Consider the following 19,598-nt stretch of genomic DNA (forward strand, 5'->3'; position numbering starts at 1 on the left):
TCTTCCTTTCCTTTTCTCTCTCTTCCTTGGGTCTTTGTACCAGCCAGATCTCTTCTGCTGAACTCTATTCTCTTACTCCTGAAACACTCAGAGTGCTATTCAGAGATGCTGGGTCTGCTGGGAACGCACCCGCCCGTGGCGCTGAGTGCCTTGTGACAGGATGGGCTCCTGGAAATGGTTCAGGGCCAGACAGCACCACTGTCATTTGCGTCCATCGTGAACAAAAGACAGTCTTCCTTTCTTTTGCATTTTTGACAGAGGTAGTACAGGTAATGAGCAAAGTGACTCTTTGAGGCTGTGTCTTGACAGAAGGAAAAATGATCACAAGAGAATATGGCCAACGCTGTAGAAAAGTCAGACTTGACATTGATGGTATTTTTAATGGAAGTCTGGATAAATATCAGACGCCACAGACGGGGATGAGAGTAGTTTATTTTCACAAGAGGAGGTTGCTAAAATCCAGAACCTTCTATCAGTGAAGAAATTAAGAGTGTAATTACATACACATTGAAATATTTTGACTGAGCCTGCAGTGAAAGTGAAATTCACTTAGTTGTGTCCAACTTTTTGCACCCCCATCTCCCGGCCAGAATACGGAGTGGGTAGCCTTTACTTTCTCCAGGGGAATCTTTCCAACCCAGGGATTGAACCAGGGTCCCCTGCATTGCAGGCGGATTCTTTACCAGCTGAGCCACAAGGGAAGCCCAAGAATACTGGAGTGGGTAGCCTTTCCCTTCTCCAGGGGATCTTCCTGACCCAGGAATTGAACCAGGGTCTCCTGCATTGCAGGCAGATTCTTTACCAGCTGAGCCACCAGGGAAGCCCTGCATAACTACTTATTTTTCACATTTTTTGTCCTCTCCCAATTCACATGCTTCTGGCTGGCTCACAAAGGGAAACATATTAGAATAATGTCCAATCCATATTGATATTGTACTTTATAATTACCCAGGATCTTCACCTTAGTGTTTCCCTTTTTCCATATGATAACACCCAGTTTCAGAAAGGTTAGATAATTTGTGGAACATGGCTCAGCTTACAAGTTGCAGAGCCAAGGTTCAAGTAAAGGTCTTCTGCCTCTTTTAATTCTTTTACTGTGACAGCATGACATTTCTGAGTGACATTTGTTAGACTCTAAACATTATAGAAAGTATTATGTCTTTAAGGTTATCTTGGAACATTTTACCCTAAACTGAGGTTCAAATTTCCCCCAAACCTATACTCTTTCCTTTCTTTTCTCTTAAGATATGTCTAACCTAAATGCTGAATCAGAAACTATTGACTATTGAAACTGACTATTCTAAAACCCCATGCAGGGATACCTGCATATGTACACATTTTAACCTGGAAAATGGATTTAACGTGTAATGAAAAGTGAAAGTGTTAGTTATCTAGTCATGTCTCTCTGCAACCCCATGGACTGCAGCCTGCCAGACTCTTCTGTCCATGGAATTCTCCAGGCAAGAATACTGGAGTGGGTACCCATGGCCTTCTCCAGGGGATCTTCCTGACCCAAGGATTGAACCTGGGTCTTTGGCATTGCAGGCAGATTCTTTACAGTCTGGGCCACCAGGGAAGCCCTTACTGTGTAATAGTAAGTATAATATATGCGTGAGCAGATAAACATACCTTACATTGCACTTTACAGTGTACCATCATAAGAAAAACAATAGTTTATAGAATAGAAGTAACTATGGCAACCTACAGATTCAAATCACGCTGCCTCCCATGTGGTGGCAGGAGCTCCCAGTTACCTCAATAACCTTCCATTAACATATGTCTCAAACACATGCATTTTCGGGGGCACATTAGCTAAATTTTCCACTTAATGTTCTCACTTTAATTTCACCTTTCTGTGTTAAGGACTAAAACATGCTCATCCTATTGTGCTCTCTGAGTTTGTCTATTTCACTGCAACCTTCTTGTCCTCTTACATTTCAGACTGCTGCCTAAACTTGGAGGCCTCGCTTTTGATATCTATTGGTCAGGAGGAATTAAGATAGAGCCTGGAGATAGAAGAGACCGTTTTTACTACAACAGCCCCTTACTTTGCCTATCAAACATTAGTCATCCGGTTATCCTGACTGTCTCATGCTTGCCCTGGCTTCTCACCCAATCCCTCAAAGTTTGCTGAGTGCAGAGGGTTTAATTTGGGGTAACAGGAAAAGTGATTAAAGTCTGTAGTTAGTGTTAGTCACTCAGTAGTGTCTGACTCCTTGCAACCCCATGAACTGTAGCCTGCCAGGCTTCTCTGTCCATGGAATTTCCCAGGAAAGAATACTGGAGTGGGGTAGCCATTTTCTTCTCGAGGGGATCTTCCCCACCCAGGGATCAAACTGAGGTCTCTTGCATTGCAGGCAGAGCCACCAGGGAAGTAAAAGGAAAAGACAAATGGAAGATGGATAGGCCGTTACTGGAAAAGACATTAACACAAATAATGAAATCATTCATTCATTCATCAAATGTATACTGAACACTTAGATTTTGTGTTCGGGTGTTACTTTTTGTCAGGCACTCTGCTAGGAGCTCAGAGAGCTTTAGGGGCTGGCTTCATGAGATGATAGATTTAACTTTAAACATGGAGACTTTAAAGCATCAGCAGAATATCAAGCTGCCAGTTGTAGATAGAGACCTATAGCTTAGGAGAATAATTTAGTTGGAATTATCTGTATAAAGAGAGGTCAGCATTAAAGCTGTTGAAAGTGGCAAGACCACCAAGGCAGAAATTTTCACTGAAGTAGAAAAAAATTCTCAGGACGAGAGAGCAAGTTCAAGAACAGACATAAAAACAAAACACCATACCACACTTGGGGTCTAGAGAAACAGAAATTATTAAAAAAAGAAGTGGCAGAAAAAAAATAAAATGAAGAGAGCTGAAATAGGTACATTGGGGAAAATGAGCAGCCTTTACCAGAAGCACAGGGACTTATGAATTCCATAGCACTGACTTTCCCATGAGAGTAAAGAGGGTGGAGCTGGAGAAGGAGATCCATTTCAAGTAAGCTCACCAGCAAAGTGAGGAGGTGGGAGCCAAATGGGGGAAATGGTGAGAGGAGTTTTGTGGGGAAGATGAAGAGAACAATGGAAAGGTAGCTTGACAGGATAATCATACTTAGACAATGTAAACTATCCCTTAACATGCTTTTCTTTGTGTGTGTGTGTGGGTGCTCCAAAATCACTGCAGATGGTGCCTGCAGCCATGAAATTAAAAGATGCTTGCTCCTTGGAAGAAAAGTTATGACCAACCTACACAGCATATTAAAAAGCAGAGAGATTACTTTGCCAACAAAGCTCTGTCTAGTCAAGGCTATGGTTTTTCCAGTCATATATGGATGTGAGAGTTGGACTATACAGAAAGCTGAGCTCCAAAGAATTGATGATTTTGAACTGTGGTGTTGGAGGAGACTCTTGAGAGTCCCTTGGGCTGCAAGGGGATCCAACTAGTCTATCCTAAAGGAAATCAGTACTGAATATTCATTGGAAGGACTGATGCTGAAGCTGAAACTCCAATACTTTGGCCACTTGATGCAAAGAACTGACTCACTAGAAAAGACCCTGATGCTGGGAAAGATTCAAGGCAGGAGGAGAAGGGGACGACAGAGGATGAGATGGTTGGATGACATCACTGACTCAATGGACATAAGTTTGAGTAAACTCCGGGAGTTGGTGATGGACAGGGAGGCCTGGCGTGCTGCAGTCCACGGGGTCACAAAGAACTGGACACGACTGAGCAACTGAACTGAACATTCTTTTCACCACTCCCAAACCAGGTACTGTTCTAAGTGCTTGATGAATCTCTATCACAATTGATGATTTCTGAGAGAGATACTATTCTATCTTTCTTAGAGACAGGTAAGTGGAGACACAACTAGATGAAGCAGCTTGCCCTCCCTGGCATAGTTAGTATTATTGTTTTGTTATGTTGTGAGGTTTAGGTTTGTGGGAAGAATGGAAATAAAACAGAGGGAGATAGGAACTTTCCTCGTGGTCTAGTTGGTTAAGAATCTGCCTTCCAATGCAGGGGATGTGGATTTGATCTCTGGTTGGAGAACTGAGATCCCACATGTCTGGGGGCAACCAAGCCCAAGTGTGTCAAAACTACTGAGCTTGCAACTAAGACCCCGACACAGCCAAAATACACACACACACATATATATGTATATAAAGAAAATAAAGAGGTGACGATGAAAGAATGGCTGAGGTAAGGTACAATGATAAGAGCTACCTCCTTTTTTGGGAGGAGCCCCCGCTAGCATAGTTTCCCTGGAAAGAGACTGGGAGAAGAGAGTAAATAATATAAAAGAAAGACTTAAGTTCAGAGAAACATAGTTGTGGGGGCCTGCATTACATGTATTTTGCTATTTTGATAGAACAAGAGGTGAGGTCACTGGCTCAGAGTGCTAAAAGCGGATACCTGTTCTTCAAGTGTGGATCAGGGAAGGGGCTGGGAGGAGACCTACATCAACCCATTATTTATCTCACTTTATCAATGAGCACATTCCACCATGGAAAAGCAAGAATCATTAGGTATTCACAAACCTGCTCACAAACCCTACCCAGACATATATATGCATTACAATAGAAATCCAGAGGACACTCAAGCTAGGCAGATCCTAGTATTAGGTGGTGCATAAGAACTAAAAGGCAACTGCTAATCTCACAGATACTCCCTCTGTGTTTCAAGTGGTTTTAATGGCAAAAAGAAACATAAAGTGCAGCCCACCTAAATCAACAGCATATTGATGTACATTTTTCCTTTGTGGGTTGTTTCTTTTCCCTCTCGCAAGAAGTGATTGCTATTTAAAATCTGTTACTAGGTGATGATGGCAAAGCACATTTTTCTCTCTTCCCAAGTTCAACCCTCCACATTTCACTGTGTGTTTGCAAGTAAAAATACCTGTTGCCATGCACATGAGAGGCACAGAATGCAAAGCTGTAATGGAGCAGGGTTGGATCAATGACAGCACCGTTTTCCGAATGTTCCATCAGTTCTGTAAGGTAGCAGAGATGTCTGTGACAGCCTCTCACGCCGTAACGGGCACAGTACTCATCCAACACAAAGACCTGTCCAGGGCTAAACCACCCCTGCAAAAGGAAGAACAAAAACAGAAAAAAATTCTTATTTTTTCTGTACCAGAATTCACTTTTCTGCAGGCACTATTAGGTACTGTAAGCAGAAAATGCGTTACAGTGTCTTTTGACAATTTTTTTTCTATTAGCAGTATGTTTCATATTGTTTTTAAAACAGCAAATGCCATCAATTTTGGAACTGGTTTGGGTCACTGACAGCTTAACACCATCCTCTCTTTACTGCCATAGCAAGGCAGGGGCAACCTGCTCTTCTCTGCTGTCACTCACAATTAGTCAAATTTATTCACGGCATCTAAAATGTGGGTTGCAAAGAATAACCTTCCAACAGACTTCAATCTCTATATGAATCAATTAAAAATAAAATGGCAAAGCAAACCCGATAACTGAAATCACCTAGTTTCCAAAAGCACTGTATAAAGTGAGCTGAGAGAATTTCAGTAAGTTTTAGCAGTGGTATTTAAATTATTTGGGTATTTAAATATTTTGGATATTGTTCTCACTCTACTGTCTTTCAATGACAAATATAACAAAGTTAATGTCTTACAGCAGTAGTTTCTGCTTCTCTTGAAAAGAGAGGTTAGGGTGGGTGTATGAGCTTGGCTAAGAGAGGGTCAGGTTAGGGAGGGTTGGTTTACAAAATATTTCAGTGGATTATATGGATTAATTCAAGATAAAAAAAAGAGAAAGAAGGGGGGGATGGAGAATTTTCAAAAGGGGCAGTATAATCACGAAAGAGAAGGAAAAGAAGAGTGTGAAATGCAGAAAGATGAGATAAAAATACAATGCACCAAAATTCAATAAAAAATTTTAAAAGAAGGAAGAGGAGAAAAAAATACTAGAATAATACTGTGGTGATGGTGAAGGCACTGTACTAGACATACTGTATATATCTTTAATATTTAGAACTATCATGCATGCTAGTTATTATGATTCCATGTTATAGACACAGAAGTGTTCAGCGAATTGCTCAAGACCACAGTGCAAATCAGCTGCTGAGCCACGTTAACATCCAGGGTCATCTCGAGCTCAAATGCTCTTTCTAATCACACCTGCCCTCTAGGTCCAGTTGAATACACTGTAGTGTTCTCCTCACACTCCATATGGCCTGCGAGGTCATCCACATGGTCAAAACGACTTTCTGACATTTCAAGAACTAACCCCATGGAGCGGAATCCAAGAGGAAAGCGTTCCTGTTGATGATCAGTCTATGTGTGCTTGTCCCCGGAAAGATATCTGAGGGCTTTGTGATGACGTGTTTTACTAATTATAAAGTTTGGGCTCGATTGGGTTTAAGCTACATAACTGCATGTTGAATAACAGGTACTTAATAGTGAGTCTATAAATGAATTAATGAACATCAGCATGATCATGGCAGTAAGTTGTTCCATTTCTTCCTGTCTGTTGAAACATCTCTGGTGAGCTTAGAGGATGTCCTGTCTAAAATCTTAAAGAGAGTGTAACTCTGTTGCATGCAGCTACCATGTTCAGTAGCCAAGAGACGAAATGGTGATAGAAACATGAAGATTCTGGCCAGCGGAATTTCAGACGAATTGCCACCAACAAAATAAATCCTTGGATTTAAAGGCACAAGAGAGTTTTAGGCTATAGTTCAATGCACACATTCTAAGGAGTCAAGGATTCCTTCCCTTCTAATTGTAAATTATACCTTGCATTCCAAATTTTGGCTGGTTTAAACACAAAGTAGCAGTTTAGCTACTCTTAATGAATTTTTAAAATAAAGTAATTCCAATTATTTTTGGAGGGTTAGATGAAACTAAAGCTTTCCTCTGTTACACACAGCCATCATAATATTGTTTATTACACGGTTTCTCTCCCCTGTCACTTAGGTAGTCTTTGTAGGAATGAGAGAGAGACATGAATGGTATCACCATTTGGTGAGCAGAATTTAAACCTTAAAATGTCTGTATAGGTGTTAGTAAATCCTATCACAGAGGTTACTTTTTTTAGTCTTTAGCAAAGCCTTCTATTTTCATTCCACCTCTCCAGAGAGACCAAGAAACCACAGTTCAGCGTCTGTTCGAGTCCTTTCTCCTGGCTATTGAGTGGCACAGTGATCTTCAAGTGTATAATTTTCAAATTGGGAAGCAATCAATTGGAATCCTTTATCCCTAACTCCAACTATAGTTATTAAATGAGTCAGGGATAAAAGGCTGCTTCATAACAAGTATTTATCACTTTAAAAAATCTCTCACTCTAACCTATAGGGGATGAGATAGGTTTGTACTAACCAAGCAAGAATAGGAATCATTCAGTCTATGATCCAAAGTCTGCCTCTGGAGTATTCTAAACAGGAAGGCGTGGTCCAGCTTGCAGGGGTTTGCAGAAATAAACTCATCCATACCATGTTTCTGAAAACGGTCTGCATCTGTGAATTCAGAAAAGCATGTACCTTTATTTTTCTGGCTTAATAATAATAGCAAATGAGGTTTTTGAACAACACAAAATGAATGTCTCATGATAACAGATAAATACTTTGCACTACATAAAGTAGGAGGCCACGAATTCAGCAAAAACCATAAAATACAATATTTTTATAGCCTAAATAAAAATGACAGGGAAAAACCTACCAACCAGTTGGAAGGAGGAAATTCTATTTTCATTCAAAGCTACTTCAAATATCTACCACAGAAATGATCTCAGCCCACCCTAATATTAAGAAAAGTTGATACATTTTAAGTACATATTTACTGAGCTGGAAAACAGCCCAGGTCTATTCACAAAAAAAATGACAATGATGGCTAGAAGCCTGCTTTCCAAATGGCAAACTAGGGCAGAAATGAACACACTTGCTTCAGCTGGATCACTTCCAGCCTTTTTTTTGTAGGGAGCTTTTAATGGGACCAACTTTAATGTAGAAATGGCAATGAATGCTTCCAGGCTTCAAGTTTAAGAGACATGAAAAAGGGAACATCATGCTTGTGCAAATATGCAGACAAAGCACAACGTCCCAAATGGCACTTCAATCAAAGGCCCAAATTTATTGTTCTTCACAGATTGCATCTTTCAACGTCTGTAGACCCTGCGGGTTTATCAAAAGGCAAGCTTTTATGATTGCCTTCATTAATGGTATGTTTTGTCAAAGTCTTCAATGTGAGTTCTTTACTAACGATAGAGACAGCGAGCCACACACCACCCCAAAGGAGTGCTGGGGTGTTACTACATTAGCTCCGTAAGAGATGTTGCGCATATTGGTCAAGCAACCAGCTATCAAGATAAAAGTGGGCTCTTCTCACAATGGTTGAGCTAAGGCCCCATTGTTCCTTAAAATTCACAGAGAGATCTCATTTCTGGTCATCACAAGCAGCGCAGTCCTAAATGCAAGCTAAATGTAGTTTTTAAAAACCTAGATGGTCCAACCCTAAAACTGCAATAGGAAAGGAGACAAAAGTTTATTGATTACACCCAATTATAGAGTCCGGCTCATAATAAAACTCAATATTGATCTGTGGACATGATGCTAACATAATCAGTCACATTTAGATATTTAGCCCAGATCATATTGATCCATGTCAAGTTCAACTTTCAGCCATATTTGTGGATGGAAGAAGTATATAATTCAAGCTGAAGGGTCTTCAGAATCACATGTTTAAAAAAAAGATACACAAACTAATTTATATCTCACATCAATGAAGGATATTAAAAGGTGAATGCAGCAAGGAAGCAATGAATGGCACTCATCAACGATATGAGGTATGAGGTTCTGTCCATGGAGGAAGTGGCATATATATTCTTTTGCATTTAATAATTGCTTATCTGAATGATTAAATACATTACATGGGGTAAATTAGTATTAGTTGCATTTAACACTGAACTAAACTGCTTTTCCTAAACTGAGAAATGAGACAATCCAACTTCTCCTGTATTCATTCTTATGTCTGATTGCCTTTTAATATAGTTAAATATATGATAATGTGAAATTATATCAAATGTGGAGGCAGAATATTGAAAACTTCAAGGCACCCATTATGAAAACAGATTTTATATTTTAAAGAATTTATCTTAGAATCTTCATCTCTCCATTTATCTGAGTAAAAAAAAAGTTTTTAGCATCACCTTTAGGAAATTAAATTATAGTTTTAAAAAACATCTGCTGAATTATATTCATTATTTCTTTCACCAGAGAAGGTCATAACAAGATGTTAAAAATAATGCCCATTAATGGTTTATCTGTTGAGAACATGATATACAGAGATTTCAGAGAAAAAAATCCATAATTCCCCTTTTACTATAAAGTTTGTAGAAGGAAATTTTTATTTTAAAATAATAGGTGTACAGTCTTTAAAATAAAATATACAAGTTCATGACAAAATTGAGTCAATAGTTCATTTCTGTAATTAAATCATATTTTCAAAAATGAATTTATAAAGTATCTTTCTCATGAAATATAACTCATATATTATTTAATGTGATAAGTTTTTCCAAATTACACACATAAATGGATACTTTTCTAGCAAATACTGTTACTGATAAAAATAATATTTATAATAATAATTTAAGCCACAAACAGACTATACACTGACAGTGAAAAAACATACAGGCAAACCCGCTAAAATTTTTATTAAAAAAACAAAAAAACCCCTACAATCCCTCCAGGGCTATAAATTCAATGAAAAGGAAAAGTTCTCTTAGGGATTATCCCATTTTCAAACAAAGGCTGTAAAGACCCTGAGTATTTACTTCTTTTCTATGTCTGATCAGCACAATTCAAAATATTTTATGCAAACATACTTCACCATGTACTACCTTACTATATTTTATGAATTTATGAATAAAAATAAATTATAAAGGAGACAGTTTTGATCTCTCTGTAGGAAAACATTTCATTTTAAAATTCTCTCATGAACCAAAGTAAAAAAGGAAAATAGCTAGTATTAAATACCTAGTTTCTTATTTTTATAAAATTATATTTTCCATATAGTTTTCTCTAGGTATAACATATCTTCAATTTACTGTGGGGGTAACACAGAGTTATCAGTTGAATTAAATGGAAATCATGCTTTCAATCAATTATGTAACCAAATCCAAGGCTTGGGAGGCTTGCTTTAAAACTGAGTTTATACTTGATTATCTTCAATTAATGTTCATCACAACACAAAATTATGGTAACTAGTCTTAAACAGAAAGTTATTCATGGCACTAATCAAATCTTCAAAGGTAGTTTAGTTTGTCTCCTGAAATAATATAAGGAAATTTTCAAAAGAAACCAACGAGATATGAGATGAAACAATGTATTGTAAAACTGTCATAAACTGTGATGATTAACCTATGGACTAAGTACAGATGTTAGACATGGTAAATGAGCATACTGGTGGAGAGTTTCTATGGTAACAGTTGGATACATGCTCTAGCGTCTTTAGATAGTACTGTCACCATGCGTGGTGAAAGTGGATGGAATAAAACTCAAATTGAGAAAGATTACTATTTGCAATAGATATAAGAAATGTTAGAGGCTTTATTCAAATGGGATCTGAAAATGTAAGTTTTTCATTAATAGCTGTCGGAAGTCAAGAGAAAAGATTAATAAGTAGGCTCACAGTATCAATCTGAACAGTTAACACTGACTTGAAAATAGCTAGCATAGAAAACCCTGTGAGGTCTATTAGCAAGCTGGCAGATCCCACTATGCTGGGAGGGCTATTTGGTGGGAGCTGACCACAGTGAACCTAAACCCTAGGAAGGGCACCTAAGTCAGAGTTCAGAATGTGAGAAAGGAAAAAATTAATTGAAATGTTTCTCTTTCCTTTGCAACTAATTTTAAGGATGCCGAATGTTTTTCTTTTCTTTTTTTTTTTTTGGCTGTTCCTGGTGTGAGAGAGATTAGAGATTAACAGAGCAAAGGGAAGGTAAAAGAGAGTTGGGGGAAAGGGCAAGAAGAAGAAGAGGAGGCCATTCATTCGCCTTCTAAGATCATTCATATGCCCAGGGGTCCAGGCCTGGGACCCAGGTACCAAAAGGACTAATAAGAGGGTGCTGCTAGCTGAGAGCTTGTCTCTTCTGCAAAATCTTGAGCTAAACCAAGTAGCAAATGAACCTTTGGAAATACAACAACTTGTTTTAGAATTACCCTGTGTTTAGGGGTTTGCTTATAGCTCCATTTACCATCTCCCACTCCGATTAAACTTTCCTTTTAGCTTCCAATCTTCATTAGCTTGAAGATTCACAGCAAGTTAAAAGTGACACAAAGAACTACCACCTCCCTTTTTATGGCACACAAATAGCCTTTAATAGGAAGAGCTAATGTTTTAAAATTTTATGTAGATTATCTGGCTGGTATGTTCCTGTACATTTTATGCTGAAGACTTAAGAGAAAAAGTTGGTAGATACTGTTTCTTGAGGAGTCTGTTCATACCTCTATTATTAACTCAAATAATTTTTTGGCCTATTTTGGTAAATACATTAAAAATGAGTGTACAGATTTATACATCTTACTTTCTGCAGCAGATAACAAATCATACTTTCACACGATGACAATTTTAATCAACACATACAGACCTGTAATCATAGTAAAGTAAACATTTATTTTAAATAATCTATTCATCATATTTTACCAATGAAGGGTGAAATTTAACTTACTAGGGTCAGAGAGGAGAATTAGCTTAAAACATTAAATATAAGTTTACAATCTGACTGAAGAATTTTTTAAAAATTTGGCTTAACATTGAAAAGAAGTACTCAGGTTCATTTTTGACACTGATTTATTACTGAAAGTTAGCTATTACTGTATTGTATTAGGTAACAAACACAATATATTATGTTTGTGCCTAAGTGAAAGGAAAATTTTTTTTAAAGGTGCTTGCATAATCTTTTGTTTGGGGATAAAAATGAAGGATAGTTTAACCAAACACTGTCTGGCAGTTTGGCAAAAGACAGTGCACAGTTTGAAGCAGAAAAACTGGATAGCATTCCTTCAGCCTTGCTTTAATTCACTTTTTTCCTTAGAATTTCCATGTATCTTAAAAGTCAATGCAACAGGGAAGTAGAACACATCCACTTATCAGATAAATCTATGAATACACACCATCATTTATATTTTAAAAAAGATAATAATGTTGTTCCTAATAAGTTAGATTTGATAATTATTATTTTGTTCTGACTATTCCTAACCATTCAGTATGGCTGGATTTAAAACTGAGCTTTTCTTTTTAAAGTTATAACATAGATACTTCAAAGAAAATTCAGGAAACAGAGGCAATGAATTAGCAATCAATCCCTCTAATTAACCTATCCACTGTAAATATTTTATGTATAATTCTACCTATATTAAAAAATTTTTAACAGTGGCAATAATATCACATATATAATTTAGCATTTTCTCACTTAACGTTACAGAGCATTTTTGTAAGCTATACTAACAATTTCATAGCAATTTCCTTTACGCTCACATGAATGAGAGATACTAGGGTGTTTTTACTTCCCTGTTGTGGCAAAAATAAGCTTTTCTGCTTCCTAAATGACAAGGTTAATGTAAATATTCCAGTTCTGCCTAGAAAGCAGTATCATGATACTGTGAATAAGATCATGATATTACTTGAAAAAATTTTATCATTATAAAAATTTTAGTACGGTAAAGCAAAAAAAAAGTCATAAAAATACTTACCCTTACCAGCTATAGGCCAGCACAGAAATAAAAAACATTTAAATGGGTTAGAAACATTTATTTCTAGTCATTTTAATTTTATGTCATTTTCTCAGTTTCCACTAATGACTCTAGAAGTTGTCTTTCCAAGAGATGATCAAGAAAGAGAGAAAGGAATAATACAAAAGTCAAGGAAGAGAGGAAAATTAAGGCAAAACTACTCTCTGGATCAGTTCAATGGCATCTCTGATAAAGGTCACGGTCAGTATCTCATTTAGATGAGACAGAAATACATTTTTCTTTCTTCTTTCCTTTCCTTTTTAAAGATAAATCATCAGGGTCTGTGAGTAAATACAAAAAAACACCTCTTAACATGACTGGAACAGTTTGGATTTTTAGAACAAATTTAGCTTTTTTAAAGCAAGTTAATCAAGGGGCTAAAAAATTCAGTTCCACTTAGCCTGATCAACAGTACCTTGACAATACATTCCTATCTAATAGAAAGATTTTTCTGACTGATTATCAGATCTTTTATTAAATCCATATCAGGAAGTCATGATTTTAATGTTCTTGACCCGGTGCTTCCCAACCACTTCTCTTCCCACTTTGTGTAAGATGGATGATATCCTTTATAATACGGGCTTCCCTGGTAGCTCAGTGGTAAAGAATTCACCTGCCAATGCAGGAGACATAGATTTGATCCCTGGGTTGTGAAGATCCCCTGGAGAAGGAAAGGGCAAACCACTCCAGGATTCTTGCCTGGGAAATCCCATGAAGAGAGGAGCCTGGTGGGCTCCAGTCCATGGGGTTGCAAAATAGTTAGACACGATTTCACCTCTGAACAACATCCTTTATAACACCAGTACATGTCTTGGGTATTCCTTATACTCAAGATGCGAAAAAATATATACTGGAACACAAGCAAATGAGGGAGACATTTTCATAAAAATAATTTCCAAGTCAATGTAACTTGGCAGTTCTTAAACGGCAGTAACCTTCCCCACCTTTGTCTCTGTGCCCTGGAACATTTGACAACATCTAGAGAAAATTTTGGTTGTTAGACCTCGGACAGTGGAGTCAGTTTTTACAGGGATCCCAGTACTCTTGCCTGGAAAATCCCATGGACGGAGGAGCCTGGTAGGCTGCAGTCCATGGGGTTGCTAGGAGTCGGACACGACTGAGTGACTTCACTTTCACTTTTCACTTTCATGCATTGGAGAAGGAAATGGCAACCCACTCCAGTGTTCTTGCCTGGAGAATCCCAGGGACGGGGGATCCTGGTGGGCTGCCGTCTCTGGGGTCGCACAAGAGTCGGACATGACTGAAGCGACTTAGCACTAGCGGTAGCAGTGGGTAGGAGACAGGGAGGATACTAACCATCCCATAATACATAGGACAGCCTTCCCCGCCCCCACCCCACCCCCCCCCGCCCCCCGCCGACCCCTGAAACAAAGAATTATCTAGCCCAAAATGACAGTCTTGCTGAGAAATACTGCTCTAACAAAGAAAACAATCACTGTGCTTCTGGTCAAAACAGTATAATTTAAAGTAGATTAACCCTCCTACCTGAAACAACTAAAAAAAAAAAAAAAATCATTAAAAAATACTTTTAAGAAAGTTCTCAAAATTTTGGACATCCGGTAACATAGCAGAGTGATTCCTGAGAGGCGGGGAAACCAGTGAGATGAGCCTTTTAGCTGCCTCAGGTTAATACCCGGAGAAACTTTCAAAGCGGTGGCTCTGGGAAGAAGAACTCAGGGAGAGCTAAGGGTCTCTCTGGGCTGAGAAGATGGGAGCTGACAGTTCAGGAAGGTCAAGACTGCTGAAATCTGCAGGAAAGATTATTGTTTCCTCCCCCTACGTCACTCCGTATTCAAATGAATACTGACCACATCACTCAATGGAGGCAACAATATGAGGATGGGGAAGAATCCTCAAAGGATTAGAGGGGACAGTGCCCACATCCACACAGAGACTAGAACAGTGCTTGCTTCCAACAGCCAGAAGGTAAAACTTCAGTTTTCACTGCTTATCAGCTAGCATCCAGGTGGTCTTGGTTTAGTCATTAAGTCGTGTCCAACACTTGTGACCCCACGGACTGCAGCCCGCCAGGCTCCTCTGTCGTACGATTTCTCAGGCAGGAATACTGGAGGTGGGGGCCATTTCCTTCTCCAGGGGATCTTCCCAACCCAGGGATCAGACTTGGGTCCCCTGCACTGCAGGCAGATTTCTTTACCCACTGAGCCACCAGGGGAGCCCAGACTAGATGCTATTTGGCTCCACCTAAAAGCTAAACCTGAAGGGATTAAATTTCTTTTGAGTAATTTAACTATGTCTTTGAATAAAACTCAAGAATATTTTTGTGAAGAAAACTACACCAAAGCACATCATAATGAAACTGCTCAAAACCAGTGTTTAAGCGAAAGGTTTTAAAGCAGCTTGAGATGGGGGAGAAACAAACCACAACACACATTACGTACAGAGGAAGAAACAAAAACGATACCAGAATTTTTCATCAGGGAAGAAAAAAAAGCAAGTGAGCAGAAAGCAGAGCAAAGTCTTTAAAGAACTGAAAGAAAAGCATCTTTCAAAATGAAGGTAAAATGAAGACATTTTCTTACATAAAAAAACTAAAAGCTGCGCATAAGAAAAGTCAAAGGACATCCTTTGGGAGGTGAAATATCGCAGTAAGTGAATAAAGAGTGGTAGGATTGTAACTACATGTTTGAGTATATAATATTTTCTCTTATTATTTACATTTCTTTAAAAGGTAATTGACTGTTCCAGGCATAATAATAATATCAATGTTTTGTGGGATTTATAACGTTTGTAGAAGTAAGATGCATGACCAGAATTGTACAGGAGCCAGGAGGGGAGACACAGACGCCTACAATTGTGAGGAGCATGTACTATGCATGAAGTACCATGATCCCTTGAAGACGGATCAGGCAAGTGTAAAGGTGTATACTAGGAAGTCTAAAGCATGCAGGAGACGGGTTGAGCTTATATCCCATCTTTATTTGGCCTAAAGTGTTTTTGTTTAAGATGTCTAAATGTAATATTAATGGGTGCCTAAACAGAACAGGAAGTAGTTATTTGATGCATGAAAAGTAAGAGAAGTCAGAATGTTGCTCCCCTGAAGATGAAGCTTGAGAATGAAGGGTGTTGAATGAAAAGTCACGATTTAAGCTTATAGTTAAAGACAAACTGATTTATTACATTACAGGAGAAAACAGAGAAGTTTTGGAAAGGAGTACAACAAGTTAAAACATTTGGTTTAATGATTACTAAAGCTGTGTTTGAAAATGTTTCTAACATTATTACATAATTTGCAATTAATTACTTACAAATTAAGACAAATAATTTAGTTCTTAATGACTTGAATTAGCATACAGAAAGTGACATGAATATAAAAGTATTTAGAAAAAGAAAGTTGCCTTGATGACTTTTGTTTTCCTAACTTACATCAGAAAATAGGCCTAGTATTCTCTTGGTTTGTTAAGAACAACTCTAAAAAGTGACAGTTCATCGTTTTGGTGTTCTGGAATCTTATCAATGCCAATTTGATTCTGTAATATGTTTCCCATTTCAAAAGAACATATATAAGTTAAAAATTACATTAAGTTTAAATAAACTTTCTCTTATGCTTTTGAGATTCCCAGAGACACCCCAAGGCCTGGCAAATTCATGACTGAAAACCACATGCACCATTTACTCCAGGTTTGTGTGACAAGCTAGATAACTTATTCTATGACTACTAAAATGAACTATTTTTATTCAATTAGGAATCAGGTAATGATGCAAACTATAATACTGAGCAAATTTGACTCAGACAATTTTATATCTTACTAAGGTTACTAATTGATAATCAAATTATTTTTCAACAAAACTTACAGAGTTGAGCATCTGCCTGGAGACTTCCTCCTTTAGGATTCAGCTTCTGGGCTTGAATTGCAGGAATAGGTTTATATGACTGTCCAGTGGCCCTGTACATGGCTTGAACCCACAGTATTCTATCCTGTTCATCATCACTGGCAAATATTACAGTGTCTCCTTCTTTAACAGCATTGAAGAACATATGCCCACCCTGAAGGCCTGTGGGGGGAAAAAAATTGTTAAAAATTCACACAGTTGGCAGATTTTAGCCTTGTTCATTAAATGGTCTCATGGAAAAGAACTGATCTGCTGTTTGCAGCTCAATGCCTTTGAATCATATCCACAGTTGAAGAATTGAAGGGAAATGATATGAGAAAGATGTATACTTCCATATCACTTTGGAAATTAAAAATAGGCTAGGAAACAGTTCATAATACAGCAGAGTTCTGCAACACACACAACAAGGCATAGCAAAGTCTGGTATTTCATGCCAGAGAAGACACTCCTTATCTGTTAGCACATTTCTCATTCTATATGTAGGAAACAGATATGACCAGTTTAGCCAAAAACAATACAGGTAAGACTAAAATGATATTTACATTGTACAGTATTTTACTTTTGCAAAACTCTTTCACAGGGAAGATATTTTGGATTTTAAGTGATTTATTAGTGGATATAATCACTGAATCTTTTTTCATCTCTCTATATTAATTTCTTATTCTATTTATTAGCAGATACATGTATTTCTTTTTTATTCTTTAGTTGTGAAGTCATGTCCAACTCTTGTGACCCCATGACGGTAGCCTGCTCCTCTGTTCATGGGTTTCCCAGGCAAAAATACTGGAGTGGGTTTCCATTTCCTTCTCCAGGTGATCTTCCTGACCCAGAGATCAAACTTGCGTCTTTTTCATTGGCAGGTGGATTCTTTAGCACTAAGACACCAGGGAAATACATATATTTCTTTACCTTGCTTATTAATTTTATTAATCTCCACATAATCATTCATTTACTCACTCACTCACTAATCTCAGACACTGAGTATCCAGTACTATACCCAGCATTAATACATTAGGAGGGAGGGAGAGAAATATAAGTATCCACTGTTGGGGAGAAAATTAGTAGAATATAATATATGGTAGTAATTCATTAGCCATTTCTTTCCCTATTTCTGTCTCTTGTACCTTTTTGCTTTTCAGTAAAGAAGTTTCTGCAAGCATTGCTGATACCTATCCTACAATTTCCGTATTATAGTATCTTTCAGATATTTCATCCTTTCACTAAGTTAACAGAGATGGTGAGTTATGGTTAAAACTAAGTAGCCTCATAAAGATATAATTTAAATCCCATTAAGTCTTATCTAGCTAGGTATATGAATGAAATATGTTCCATTTACTGAATGGAGTTTGAATGGAAAATAGACACAGGATATTTATGAGAATTTCATGAGTACAGGAGAGGCATGGCAAGTGATTCAACTAGGAATTACCTGGGTGGGGATCCGTGTAATCCACAGTGTATCCTTCAAGTTGCATTAATTCTTGAGGCTCAGACTTTTTTTCTCTATAACTGCACATAGCAAAGGTGTATTGGCTAACCTGCATGAGAAAAAAGTTTACATATTGGTTGCATTAAATTTATCTTTTAGTTTTTTATCAGAAGACTGCCCAAGTTTAAAACCATAACATAAAATTTGCATATAAGTTATTAAATGTTAGCATTTTTTAAAACCTTGCTCAGAGATTAAAGCACTTTTTGTTTACCCGTTTACAGTTAGGTCTTTTATGTCTATGATCCAGCATTTCCCAACTTGATGACCTTCTGGCCAAAATTTTATGAACTATTAACAGAAGAGCCATTAAAAAATAGTCATATTAAATATAAATTGGGGGCCATAAGACTTTGAGAGGAAAACACAGGCAGAACACCTTTTGATATAAACCACAGCAATATATTTTTTGGATCTATCTCCTAAAGCAAAAGAAATGAAAGCAAAAATAAGCAAATGGGACCTAATTAAACTTACAAGGTTTTACACAGCAAAGGAAACCATCTATCAACGTGAAATGAAGACAACCTAGTGAACAGAAGAAGGTATTTGCAAATGACCAATAAGGGACTTATATCCAGCATATATAAATAGCCTGTACAACTGAACACCAAAAAACCAAGTCACCCTATTAAAAACATGGGCAGAAGACTTGCATAGACGTTTTTCCAGAGAAGACATAGAGATGGCCAACGGGCACATGAAAAGATGCTCAATACCTCTAGTCAATGGGGAACTGCAAAGCAAAACCACAAGGAGGTATTGCTTCACACCTGTCAAAATGGCTAGCATCAAAGAGATCACAAACAACAAATGTTAGAGAAGAGGAACTCTTCTACACTGCTGCTGGGAATATAAATTGCTGTAGTCACCATGGAAAACAGCATGGAGGGTTCACAAAAACTAAAGATAGAACTACCATGTGACCTGAGATTCCACACTTGGGTATATATCTGCAAAATAAAAAAACCTCACTAATTCAAAAGGATACATGCACCCTGATGTCCCTAGCAGCACAATTCTTTATTATTTCTAAGATGTATTACAATATAAAGAGAAGATTTAAGAAAATGTAGAGTGCACTTTTTTGGGTAAACACTATTCATACATATGAACAGTAGTTATTATTGCAGAGTACAATTATAGATCATTTAAAGTTTTTTTTTTCCAGTATTTATGAGTGAAGTTGCTCAGTCATGTCCAACTCTTTGTGACCCCAAGGACTGTAGCCTACTAGGCTCCTCCTTCCATGGGATTCTCCAGGCAAGAATACTGGAGTGGGTTGCCATTTTCTTCTCCATCACTGTTTATAGTTTTTCTCAAAGAATATGAATTACTTTATAAGAAGACTTCTTCTAATTTGGAAAAACACCCATAGCTAGGTTTGGGAACAGTGGATCTAATAACTTGAGACACTTATGGTTCTTGCTACTCTTGGACTGTGGACAATTCTAAAAGAGATGGGAATACCAGACCACCTGACCTGCC

General features: G+C 37.6%; 1 protein-coding gene across 19 annotated transcripts in view; it reads right to left on the reverse strand.

Moving 5' to 3' along the window:
- Positions 1-19,598, reverse strand: part of CADPS2 (calcium dependent secretion activator 2) — a 575,633-nt gene that overhangs the window by 169,069 nt on the left and 386,966 nt on the right. For 13 of the 19 annotated variants that reach the window (XM_040259535.1, XM_040259532.1, XM_040259534.1 and 10 more), the window contains exons 10-14: positions 18,051-18,159; positions 16,583-16,783; positions 12,710-12,718; positions 7,341-7,477; positions 4,898-5,085 (exon numbers count right to left, since the gene is read on the reverse strand). In XM_040259535.1, the coding sequence (XP_040115469.1) occupies positions 4,898-5,085; positions 7,341-7,477; positions 12,710-12,718; positions 16,583-16,783; positions 18,051-18,159 (644 nt within the window). The remainder of the gene's footprint in view (positions 1-4,897; positions 5,086-7,340; positions 7,478-12,709; positions 12,719-16,582; positions 16,784-18,050; positions 18,160-19,598) is intronic. The other 6 variants (XM_040259536.1, XM_040259533.1, XM_040259543.1 and 3 more) reach the window with 1 other exon arrangement.

The sequence above is a fragment of the Oryx dammah genome, unplaced genomic scaffold (assembly GCF_014754425.2).
Source record: "Oryx dammah isolate SB20612 unplaced genomic scaffold, SCBI_Odam_1.1 HiC_scaffold_18, whole genome shotgun sequence".
NCBI lineage: Eukaryota > Metazoa > Chordata > Mammalia > Artiodactyla > Bovidae > Oryx > Oryx dammah.